At 45.2% G+C, this 12,506-nt stretch overlaps 1 protein-coding gene across 3 annotated transcripts in view; it reads left to right on the plus strand.

The window, feature by feature from the left end:
* The window catches only part of wdr7 (WD repeat domain 7), a 124,370-nt gene that overhangs the window by 13,138 nt on the left and 98,726 nt on the right, over window positions 1–12,506 (plus strand). For all 3 annotated transcript variants that reach the window (XM_080477221.1, XM_080477222.1, XM_080477223.1), the window contains exons 10-15: window positions 2,483–2,630; window positions 3,515–3,630; window positions 3,721–3,853; window positions 5,277–5,497; window positions 5,599–5,794; window positions 9,456–9,670. In XM_080477221.1, coding sequence (XP_080333347.1) covers window positions 2,483–2,630; window positions 3,515–3,630; window positions 3,721–3,853; window positions 5,277–5,497; window positions 5,599–5,794; window positions 9,456–9,670 — 1,029 coding nt within the window. The remainder of the gene's footprint in view (window positions 1–2,482; window positions 2,631–3,514; window positions 3,631–3,720; window positions 3,854–5,276; window positions 5,498–5,598; window positions 5,795–9,455; window positions 9,671–12,506) is intronic.

Here is a 12,506-nt window from a genome sequence, read left to right on the forward strand (position 1 = left end):
GATGTTGATCTAAGAAGAAGAGACGGTTTGAAAATGATTTTTGCCGCTTTGCAGCTCAGCTAGAATGGGACAACTTAACGAGAGGAGTGAACTATAAGACCTGCAGTCAAAACACTGATATTCACCCAGCGGCTCACGTTCTTACTTCACTGTGCTAATGAAATACCAAGTGAGATGAGCGTCCTCGGGAGAAGTGAACAATAAATGTCTGAAGTCTAAATGATGGCGTCCAGCGGGTTTAAATGTTAAATAGTGTTTAGAAACTGCTGAACTGATGTGGAAAGCCCCTCTCCGGACCAAAAACCCACTCTCGCCATACAGAAGCACTGGAACTCAGACATTATTACATTATCGCTTGGACTTTTGTTTACCTTAAGCTTAAACAGACATCATATTATATTAGTGAGACCATCTAAAAACAATGACAATATAATAATGATAGCTTGGGGAACACCACCATAAGTCAGAAGAATAGACTTCTGGGGATTTTAAGAAACAAAAAGTGAAAGTACAGACTAACAGCAACTGAAAAGCAATTCTGTTTTTATTAGTTGTTATGCGTTGGAGAAGCTTTCTTAAAGTTTTGAGACTTTGCAGCCGGAGTGGCAGCAGGAGCGTGAGCCGCTGAGCTAATGACGGTGGACGGAAGCTGCCCGTTGAGTTCGCTCCACTCTTGGTTTTCCTTCCTGCGTGACTTGACAGACTACTGATCTCACTCTGGTTCACATGACTTCACGCTCTCTTCCCACTAAAACCCAAACTCCTCCTCCAAAAAGCACCATCACCCTCCTCATCTGTCTTCATACTGATGAAGATGCATGCAAAGTCCCTGATGCTTCTTATCCAAGTGACCACACGCTGAGTCCTTGAGGTATTATGACAGAACTTGGTGCAAATTTTTAAAAGAATCATTCAAATGTTCATTGTAAATAGCTGCTCACCTTCACAACTAGCAGGGAATATAAATACAACCTGGACAGTATTTTATGTCCAGTATGGAATACAGACTAGAGGAAATGGTCTTTCTCTGTGTGGCTTTTCATTGTGTGCTGCCTGCTTTTGTTTTGTTTTCTCTCTTTTTGGGGGGCTGCTGGGTGGGCCTTGCTTGTCAGGAACCACCTTTGGATTTACAGACAGACTGCAATTAAAAAGTTCTAGAGATGGTATATATTGGTATTTTCCCACGTTTAGTCAGAGCAGAGAATTGTGGGGCATCATAGGCCTTAGCGTGTCGTGGACACAGTTTTAAAAAAAAAACTCACTTTTATAAGTTAGTGCTCTCTTCCTCTTTCCAGCAACACTGTGTCAGAGGGAAACATCAGTGCTTCACATAGTTGTGTAATTTTAGTGTTTTTGCTTTGTGTCTGTGGTGTAAGTTAGATTTGCCCAATCACTGATGTTGGATCTAACCTTTCATGTCTCACATGAGGGAGTGTTTAAATAGAAGAATCGGACATTAGGGGACACTTTGCATCCCCTCACCGCTGTCCAACAGCATTCAGATGAGCTGAACTAACCAATCGGACCACACACCTCAGTCATCGTCTGCTTGCTCACCTCTTCAAACATTGTAGTCGCAGTGTTCATCATTATCACCTCCAAGGATCATCATAATCTGCCAGCAGCTCTTTTTCCTGGGATTGGGATTTTTTTTTCTCACACTAGGGAGTTAAAATAGCTGATCTTGTGGTGAGAGTCGACCAATAGACTGCTTCTGCTCACATCCACATTAGAATTCACCTCAATTGTAATCTTAGACGAAGAGTCTGATGAGGACAGAAGTTTTCTGCACATATCTTTTGGCCTGAGGGATTCCCAGAGCTTCCTTTGCCCCTGGAGGGTTGACTCTGCTCCACACACCGATGTAGATGACTTCCATGTTAAGCCACCCACTCCTTCAGCAGCAGTTTGTCTTGGTGGAGAATATTTTGACATTAGGACAGGGTGACATGGGCGATCAAATGACCTTCACCTGAGCCACAGCCCTCCCAGTTAGTCACCAGAAGAACTGGTGTACCAGGGAGAACATGCATTCATATGAATCAGGCAGATATTCAGGGTAGTACGTTTGAAGAGCTCTTTCTTCCCCATGTGCCACTCATAGAGAGGCCAGAGGACCCTCACACTGGGTTGAGTGTCTTTCGTCCCCAGTAAAGGCAGGGCTGTGGTTGATTCAGTCAGTCTTTCTTCTAAGATGATTTTTATTTACTTCTTGGTGGAGTCCTCCTGATCCTGAGATGTGTGGTTCTGCTTTTCTGTAGTTTGCTGTGTGACATTGCAGTTTGTGGACTGGAGAGCAAAACCAACCATTTCAGCTTGGAACCAGAACCAAAACGAAGCTCATAGAGGCTAAAGTGTCCAGTTTTAGATGAGGTGAATGATTTCATGGCAGTTTGAGGGTTATAGAAAGAGAGAAATAGTAGCTGTGAAGGGGATTGGATCTTCAGTTCTCGGGTGTTGACTTGTTCTTTCCATCCTCCAGCTCCTGATCTGTCCTCCAGTCACTCGGTTCTTCTTTGGCCGGCGGGAGCCTTTCCATAAGCTGCTGATCCAGGGAGACTCGGCAGGCAGGGTGTCTCTGTGGAACATCCCCGACCCCTCACCCCCGCCGCAGCGCTCATCCTCCACAGGTACTCACTGGTTGGATGTTTAAGAAAAGATCAGTTCATCTGATAGCCACCTCATGTGCGTGGTGATGGTCGCACTCCTGTTTCTTTCTTCAAAAACACTGATCTCTTTCTTTCACTGTTAATCAGTTAGAATGGTTAATTAATTCATGGTGCTACTTTTTGGGAAGAATTGTGATTAACTGCAATTAGATTTTTTGAAATTTGGTCATATTGTGTTTGCAGAGCATAAATACACGATACATGGAAACATTAATTGCAGTTCAGTTTTGTGACATGTATATTGTGTATGTAAATATTCTGAACAAAAATATAAACACCTTGTTTCTACTCCCATTTTTCATGAGCTCAGCTCAAAGGTGCAAGACTTCTTCTACGTACATAAAAGGCCTATTTCATTGCACAGGTGTGCCTTAGGCAAGATGCTGTCTAGTCAGCATCTTGATCTGCCCAGGCCTTTTGGTGGGCCGGTATGCACCTGTACGCAGTACTGGCACGTTTGGAATTTTACCCCCCAGCGTACTGGGACTCTTTTGTAGCCTACGGCGTGTACCGGAACTTTCGGTAATTTCCGAACTATAAGCTATTTTTTTCCACACACTTTAAACCCAGTGGTTTAAACAATGTCGCGGCTCCTTTATGGACTTTTACGTGTTGACGAGCTTCATGCAATAATACATGGGAGATGCGTTCAGGCTCATCACGTAACTCCGCCCTGCTGCGCTCTATGGCTGCACTCTATGGCTGACCAATTGTCGACCTCCTCAGAGGAATGTCTTCCTCATCAGTGGAGTTACAAAACTGTAAAACTATTATTCCCACCCTGGTTGTGCCATGCTGATGCATGCCATGCTCACTTCAGTCTTTCTGGTTTCATCTCTGAGCAGAGCTGCAGGTGTCCTCCACCGTCAGTCTGCAGGAGGCGTTTGATAAGCTCACCCCCGTGTCCTCGGGCATCATCGACCAGCTCAGCGTCCTGCCGGGCAAAGAGCAACCCATTAAGGTCTGAACACTGGACCAGTCGGAAAAGGATGTTAACAAACATTGCGTGTGTTTCGTGGAGAAAATCAGTGTGTTTGTGGCCTCTCTTCAGGTGACAGCCAGCGTGTACATCCCGTCTCAGGGCCGCCTGGTCTGTGGCAGAGAAGACGGGAGCATCATCCTGGTCCCCGCCACGCAGACCGCCATCGTGCAACTGCTGCAGGGCGAGCACATGCTCAGGAGAGGTGAGTGTTGAGAGGAGGCTTATTCCCCGTTCAGAAGATTGATCAGTTTCAAAAAACGGCGAGGGCTGGTGTGTGCTTTTAAGAGCCGCTTCCACTGCACAGAATGTGATGCTTTCATGCTTCCCCACTGCAAAAGTTGTGGATGGTACAGAAAGATGTTACCCTTCCGTTGGGATACCCAGCACTACAGAATGGGTCGTATAAGGAGGAGCAAAATGCAAAAAAGGAGCAAAGCGCAGTCGTCTGCTGATTGGTCACTCCCGATAAGCCTGCAATATTTAAATATCTCATCGGCCAAATAAATCCTCTGTTGTTGTTTACATACTCTGTGTTGTGCACACTTGCTTGTTTTGTTAACTCGTTTTTTTTTGCGGCCGCCACTTCCGCGTTGGTCCCGAGAAGGCTTAGACTACTGTTGGTAATGACGTCACGTACCTGCATCGTTCACAACCCCGCCTACATTTTAACTGAACCCTCTGTGGTGAAACCGGACAACAGAGTGGGGTCTGGGTATGCTTTGCTTTACGGTCCCGTCACATTCTGTGCAGTGGAACAGAGGCTGTATTCCCCCTTCATCCTGGCACGATACCCAGATTAACTACTGGAACTAATCCCAGCTAACAGTGCTGGTTGAGAGAAAATTTTAATAACTATATGTTTAGAGCATTTCATCCTTTTGATCACACTTACTGAACTGCTCGTGTTTATAACCCTAATATACTTTTCTATTTTATAATTTTAAAACTATCTTGTCCCATTTATTGAAATAAAGCCTGTTGGTGTAAAGATTGACTGATAATACACATATTTGACTTCTTCTCCTTTGAAATGGGATGAAGTCAGACTGGATTTCTGTGAAAGATTGTTCAAACATTATCAGGTCCTGTTTTTCTCGAATAAAACGTGAGGCCCTATTTCTGACTCATGAGAGCAGAGTGTTGAACATAAGGCCCGTGAGCCAAAACCAGCCTGCAAGACGCTCCAATTTGGCCGGCAAACCACCAAGCAAATGGTTAAATATGTGCCATTTTGATTCCTTCATATTCCAAAAACAGTGTGAAATGTCTTCACATTGATCCACGTGATGCTTGAATAGACGGAAGAACAGACAGACGAGTTTAAGAATTTCTGTCTTCACAACAGTCCTTACTATACGAGTGCAGCTTTAAATTACAACCCAAATGTAGTTCAGAATCTCTCTATTTTCTGTTAGTTTGTCATCAAAGTTAAGGAAAGTCCTTTATATTTGTCCAGCTTCTTTCTAATCCCCTTTAATGTAATATAAGTTCTTTCAGTTTTGAGTTAATCATGACTGCTTTGATCCATCTGCTGGAATGTTGTAGAACCGTTCCTTTGACTCTGAGAGAGAGAGAGAGAGAGAAGAGGCTTTATAAGGTATTGACAAACTGTCCGTCTCCTGCAGGGTGGCCCCCTCACCGGACCCTCCGAGGTCACCGCAACAAGGTGACCTGTGTCCTGTACCCGTACCAGGTCTCCCCACGATACGACCAGCGCTCACTGGTGTCGGGAGGAGTGGACTTTTCCGTCATTGTTTGGGACATTTTCACCGGAGAGATGAAGCACATCTTCTGCGTCCATGGAGGGGAGATCACCCAGCTGATCGTCCCTCCAGAGAACTGCAGTGTAAGAAGCTGGGCTCTTTGTGTTTTGATCTCCCATGAACATTATTACCAGAACCTGCGGTTGAGTTCCTCCTTCCCCTGTGTTTTCTTGTCCCTCTGCAGACTCGGGTGCAGCACTGCGTTTGTTCCGTGGCCAGCGACCACTCCGTCGGCCTGCTCAGCCTCAGGGAGAGGAAGTGCATCATGTTGGCATCGCGCCACCTTTTCCCCATCCAAGTCATCAAGTGGCGCCCGGCGGATGACTACTTGGTGGTGGGGTGCTCCGACGGCTCGGTCTACGTCTGGCAGATGGACACCGGTAAGAGCTCAGCAGGAGCTGAATCCTTTTCATGTGGAATTGCATATAAGGAGGTTTCCCTCAACTTTCTACCCCATGTTACTTGAACTCCTCCGTCTTTCTGATGCGTCCAGAACGAATGAATGACGGCAGGTTTGGGTTCTTGACCAAGATTGGCAATTACAGGTAAAGTTCAAAAAGTATTTAGCTACATTTATGGCACTTTTCCACGAGTTCCTCCTCCTCAGCCCTACTCAACTCGACTTGCCTCGCTTTTGACGCTCACCCAGTATGTGTTAGTACAAGAACAACAAGTACGCTCACAAACGGAGATAGACGCACAGATATCAACCCCGTGGAGCAACAACGAGGTGCAGGCATTTCTTTGTCTGGTGGCGACCAGAGGATTCGGCAGGAGCTCGATGGAGCGACTCACTACCAGTATCAGGAGGTCTCCGAGCCACGAATACTACCAGTGTTTCAGATGAACCGGTTTCCCTGTTCACTGGTGAACAGGGAACTGGTGATCGTAACCATCCACACTTTGTAATATTATTAATAAATATATAGGAATACATACTATTTAATTTATTATTTGAGCTGATATCCGATGCATGTTCGCTCTGCATCATATTGGGGGTGGTTACTTGTGCGTGACGGAGAAAAGCTCCGATGAATTTGAACTACATTATAATGGAAAACAACCGAGGCTGAGTCGAAGCAAGACGAGTCGAGTCGAGTAGAGCTGAGTAGGTACTCGTGGAAAAGCGCTATCAGCTACAGAACTTGTGGAAAATGGATGCTAACTCCTAGCACAGGAGTACGTCCATAACTCCTCTATGTAAAGATCACTGAGATGATTTGGGAATTGGATTAGCTCCTCCGGTTAGGGGTCCACTAAACTTTACCGCTTGGATTTAGGAACAGATTCATTATTGTTCATCATAAATATCTGTACCATATTTTGTAGAATCCGTCTCGTGTCTTTGGGATGTTTGCTGCCTGGTTTGAGTGTCGATACAGAAACCAAAACCCAACATGTTTACCTACCGCCGGGCGGCTGTGGCTCAGTTGGTGTCGTTGAGCAAAACATTGAACCCCCAAACGGCTCCCAATGGACGTTTATTTTGAGTCCTAAACCTAAACAGGTCACACAATAGGACTGTCTTCATTGTAAGAGAAAAAACAAAAAAAAAATCATGACTTAATCCCAATATCAGCAGAAATTTGAACAATAATGGTAGAATTCCTTTCAGATTGCATCTTGCAATCTACCAAACCCATCTTTAACTTTTTGTGTGTTTTGAGATGTTGTTTTGTCCACTAATAAAGCATGCCACAAACAGAGTGGTCTGGGACAGAGGTTTGGTCTCGGACTTTGAAATCTGTCCTGATCCACTGTTGCGATGCTAGCGGAACAGATGTAGTGGTCCTGGACCAGGTCCGCATCGACCCGTGGTCCAGGACTATTTTGCATTGAATTCATAGCTCAATGACTGTAGAAGCCAAATGGAGGTTATTGGTATAGCCATTGGGTGGCGCTCTGTGTATATAAAGGAAGGTTTCCTGTCAAGGGTAGGTGAATGCTGACCCGGAAGCGCATACAGGTTTTGACCACAGTCAGCGCTGTAATCATTGCTTGTTTACCGCTACAATTTAAATGATTGGTGGAATCACTGGAAAGGCCAGTTGATGTATTTGCACTTTGAGCACGATAAAGGAATGTGTTTGTGGCACGAAGAAATTGTTTATGGCCATGGGAGTTGGAGGACAAAACGGTGCTTCAGCCACGCCACGCGGGACCAGGGGGGGGAGAGTGCTGGACTAGGATTTCCTGTCCTTCTCCGGTCCTGCAGAATCTGCTCTGTTGGCAGCATACTTAACCCCTGGTCCCCTGTTAGCACAGCGTGTTAGCTTCGTATAATGAATTGAAAACAATGGAGAACAGTCGTCTCTTTTGTAACGTTAAAAAAAACAAACTACACAACTTCCCAAAACTGTCCCGTTGGCACGTGTCTGAATTAAAACAATTATTCGGAATATTTCAGAGAGCAGAATTATAAACAATGGAAGTTGAAGGAACTTTGACTGCTGCCTTCCTCACTCGTCAGCCACATTGGACTTTTTACGGCTATCAAGGCGCTCAGTGGAGGCTGTGGTTCACTGAGTTTTCTGCACAATTTGATGCTGGTTAAAGGAACTTGTTGAGTAATGTGATGGTGCAGATCAGGAAGCCAACACACACCGAAGTATTCCTTTAACTTGAAAGACTTTAAAGAACCAACACATTGCACTGCTGTGTGTGTGTGTGTGTGTGTGTGTGTGTGTGTGTGTGTGTGTGTGTGTGTGTGTGTGTGTGTGTGTGTGTGTGTGTGTGTGTGTGTGTGTGTGTGTGTGTGTGTGTGTGTGTGTGTGTGTGTGTGTGTGTGTGTGTGTGTGTGTGTGTGTGTGTGTGTGTGTGTGTGTGTGTGTGTGTGTGTGTGTGTGTGTGTGTGTGTGTGAGACCTGAATGAGCTGTAGTGCTGGGAGATTGCAGGGTAGCTGAGTGTGAAATTAAGGAAGGTGTGTGTGTAGTCAGGCGTTGGACATGTAATAGAGCAGTGGCTCACAGGCCCTTCATCACCAGTGACACACACACACACACACACACACACACACACAGGTATAATGGTGCCACTTCTCCTCTCACTCAATATTAGAACCAATACTGATGTGGGCTCCGTCTGCAGCTAATGATGTCTTTCTAAAGATACTTCTCTTTCTGGTAGGGTTGAGAATTGTTTCAGTCTCAGAAATGGAGACCACCATCTATCAGCTGAATATTATTCAAGAGAGATGATGATACAGAGGATCCATTCACACTAAGTGGGAGACTGGATTGGAGAGATTGGAAGGCTGATATAAATAGAAATATGGTGCAAGGACGAGAGGGAAGAGATGGAAAGAAATCGAGTAGAGAATGTGACGGGACTCAAAAGAGGAGCCGACTGAAAGAGAGTCTTTTTTTAAATTTATTTTTAAGGCAGCTCAATTTCACATTTCCATCTTGTCTCGATGTCAGAGAATCGGTGATCACCATGGGTGTCTTTATTTAATTTTTTTTGAAAGAGCACTATCAATCTGAGAGGTGCTGTGTGGAGTCGGGTTCAACGTCTGTGCAGTCCGATCATGTTCTTTCATCTAAGTGTCTCAGCTTCTGTTTTAATTGTCTCAAACAACCTTTTTTTCCTCTGAAACTGTCAGACTGACCTAACAGCAGGCACCAGTCCCTCTCTCGGCCAAAGCAGTGCGGCTAAACGCCGGTGAACACATTAAAAGAAAGCTCCCAGAAGCTATTGTCAGTTTGCTTTAGATTCTAGAAAGTGTCTTCTCGGTGTGTTTCCCCCCCTTAAATTATGCAGAGCAGAGAAGACCAGATGTCCCTTCCCCAACTTGTTTCCAGGTTTTGAACGGCCTCATTAGTGTATCAGTGCTTCCTTTGACCAGTGTCGTCGTAGTGATTGTTGACTTCCATCTTCTGCTCTCTTAATATGAGTCTTCTCTTCTTCATAATTGACCGGTACATTGGTTTACACCGGTGCCGTTCTGGTGGATTGCTTCATACCCTGCTGACCTCAACCAGACCGCCACACCTGCAATCACAATTCATCCTCAACCCTATAACATTTTTTGTTGTTCTTAGGAGCCCTGGACCGATGTGTGATGGGTATAACGGCTGTAGAGATCCTGAATGCCTGCGACGAGCTGGCTCCGGCCACCGTGGACGCCCTCAGCCACTCTGCGGTGAACCTGAAGCAGGCCATGACCCGCCGCAGCCTGGCGGCGCTCAAGAATATGGCTCAGCACAAACTGCAGACCCTCGCCACCAATCTGCTCGCAGCTGACAACGCTGACAAGGTGAGGACGGGTACAAAACTGCTTGGGAGCTTCCCTTTTTATAGATGGAAATTGGCTTTTTGTGCCATATCTATTCATTCTCATCCTTTGACTAGTTCATCAGATGGACCGTTGGTGTAATAAGTCCCTCACTGTGCTAAAAAAACATTTTCTACTGCTGGCTCGACAAATGTGCAGTTTTGATGCTTTTCTCTTTAGATGTTTGTAACATGTTATCTGAAAGGAATTGTTCACAGTTTGGTGTTGTTCACACCAGGGGCCCAATCTTCCCTAGTATAAAGTGGCCCAGAGCCCATTTAAATACAGTATTAACACTTTCATTTCAACTGATGCAAGTCTTGCTTTGATTTGTATTCAATAAGTAAATCAAGCCCATTCAGGCCCCGTTTACGCGACAACGAATTTGAGTGTATCCGCAAAACTTTCTTTACTGTTGGGGGGTCCGTTTACACGGCGCCAGTGTGTTGATCCACTGTATACGCAAAGTTTTTAATCCGGCTCCCAAGATGGAAAGATTCTTTCACGGCACAAATCCCTCCTGACGGAGCCTGTTACTGCGCATGTGCATCTCTCCCCCTCTCTCCTGCTCATTCAGTTGTAAACAAACATGGCGGCCGTGTAGTGGTACGACCCACGGTCTATATTCTAGTTTTATCGTCCAGATCAGTAGTTAAATAGTTGAGACTCTCCCTGATAGCATCCGATGCATCATCAGTCCATGCTGATGTCGGGTTCTCTCCATTTTCTTCACATTTATAGTGTATTGTTCTCTGCACATGTCTGAGTAGTTTCATTACAAAATCAAGCAACAGCGCCCTCCAGTGGCCCGGCATACTAACTACAACGTTGTCTCTGTGTCCACTGCTGCAGTGTAAACACACTCCTTTTTTTAACGGATTAGGTGTTGTCATGTGAAACGTTGTCGTGTAAACAGGGCCTCAGATTAACACAACACTGAACAGGAGAGCAATTATCACAACTTAAGTTTCTGCAAGAACAAATATAAAGGCTCATGTCAATATTAACACACAAACACAAAAAAATCTGAATTCCAAACATATTTTGCTTTAAATACTCTGAAAAATAAAATGCTGTGGGAAAACCAGCAGCAGTGCAGCGTTTGTGATGTCTGTTCTTCCAGGTTATCATCAGAGCCTGGTTTACTACAGTTTCACTCGTGGCTGGTGTCTGCTGGTAACAAGCTGTCTGTCGGGTCAATTCTGACGTGGAGATGATGGAGGGAGAAGGAGAGACGCCAGTGGTTGTGGAATTGTAGCCGTTTATTCCACTTTTAAAACCTTCCGGACAAACTCATTTCACACACACACACACCTGCAGTTTAACACCAGAGTGCAGCAGAACAACAAAAACTACACGTCCTTAAACCAACACATGCTACGACTCCACTTCCCACAATGCACTTGTCATTTAAAGACACAGGCTCATCATGGACTCCGTTCACAAGCCCAACGTAATCAAGTCAGGGTTGTTCTTGCCATCATATTTCTGCTTTGAGGAGGGCGAAGCATCACTTTCTTCTTCTTCTTATTCGTTTTAAAAACCTCTCCAACACTTCAGTCCGAAGTTTACAGCTGTCTTCTTCTTCTGCTGCTTGTTGGAGTGTTGTTCAACAACTGAATGACACGTCACCGCCTCAAGTGGTGGGAAGTGGTCCTGCGACCCACAGGAGTAGGACTGAAAGTTACTCGCGGCCCAATGCTTGAGGATCTCTGCTTTAGACTGCAGAGACATCTGTCATATTTAATTGACTGCATTGTTCTTTGGATTTTATTCATGGCCGTTCAATTCCATGCATTTTGATGGTATCAAGAGTTTGTGGGGCCTTTTTCCTGAGGGCAGCACAGATGTGACGGAGCTGCAGGACACACTTTCTGTGCCTCACAGGAGCTTCTGAAGCTGAGACTTTCATAACCTCTCAGCTTTGAGACTGTCATCCCTCAAGTCTCCTGCTCTTGCCATCAGGCAAGTAAAGCATAGACGGCGGCGTTCACCAGGGCTCTTGCTAAACAATAGATCTATCACATGCTGGAGAGCAGAGCAACAACTCAGCTGACATCTTCATTTCCTCAATCACAAGTGCATAGAATTACTGTGGAAACCGCAGAAACTGTCTTGGGTCAATAAATGTGTAACCCAAGGTAAAGTGTTATTTTCAGCTTGATGTATGGTCGACCTGACGGGAATCCAGACTGAGCCAACGTCATTGTCATATTTTGAGATTGAGAGGTTACCTCCTCATCTCAAGGCTAAAGTGACAAACGTTTTGCCTCGACAACACACAGGATCGTTTGTCTCTCCACAATTTCTAATTGCAAATTAAACTCCAGAGAAAATGTGAGTTGTTTCTGTGTCAAGATGAGAACATCTGTCTCATGTGAAATTGACATCTTGTGCCGTCTTCTTCAGCTCATCGTGTCGAGCATCAACAATTCACCTCTGACCACTGGCTGGAGTCAGAGACCAATCACAGCTCTGCTGCAGACAAAGCTAAGGCCACGAGTACATGCACGCACGCGCACACGCACACGCACACACACAGCGCGCGTGTGTGATTACAAGAGACCACTGCTGTCTCCCAGGGAAGGGATGATCTTAAATCTCATAATGGCAAACAAAACAACAACCTCAAAGCAAATAAAGAAAGACGGGCACCAGAATTTAGTGAGGAACAAAACCTGAGGTTCAAATAGAAACCAGCTTTCACTGAATTAGGAGGAAGATGCTCTGTAATCTGGATTTGGTGCTTGAAAGGAATGTAGGATGCAGAAGTAGGTGAGCGTTAACATTTACCATGCTGGAGGACTGCCGCTCTGAC

The sequence above is a fragment of the Lipophrys pholis genome (genome assembly GCF_963383615.2).
Source record: "Lipophrys pholis genome assembly, chromosome: 12".
Classification (NCBI taxonomy): domain Eukaryota; kingdom Metazoa; phylum Chordata; class Actinopteri; order Blenniiformes; family Blenniidae; genus Lipophrys; species Lipophrys pholis.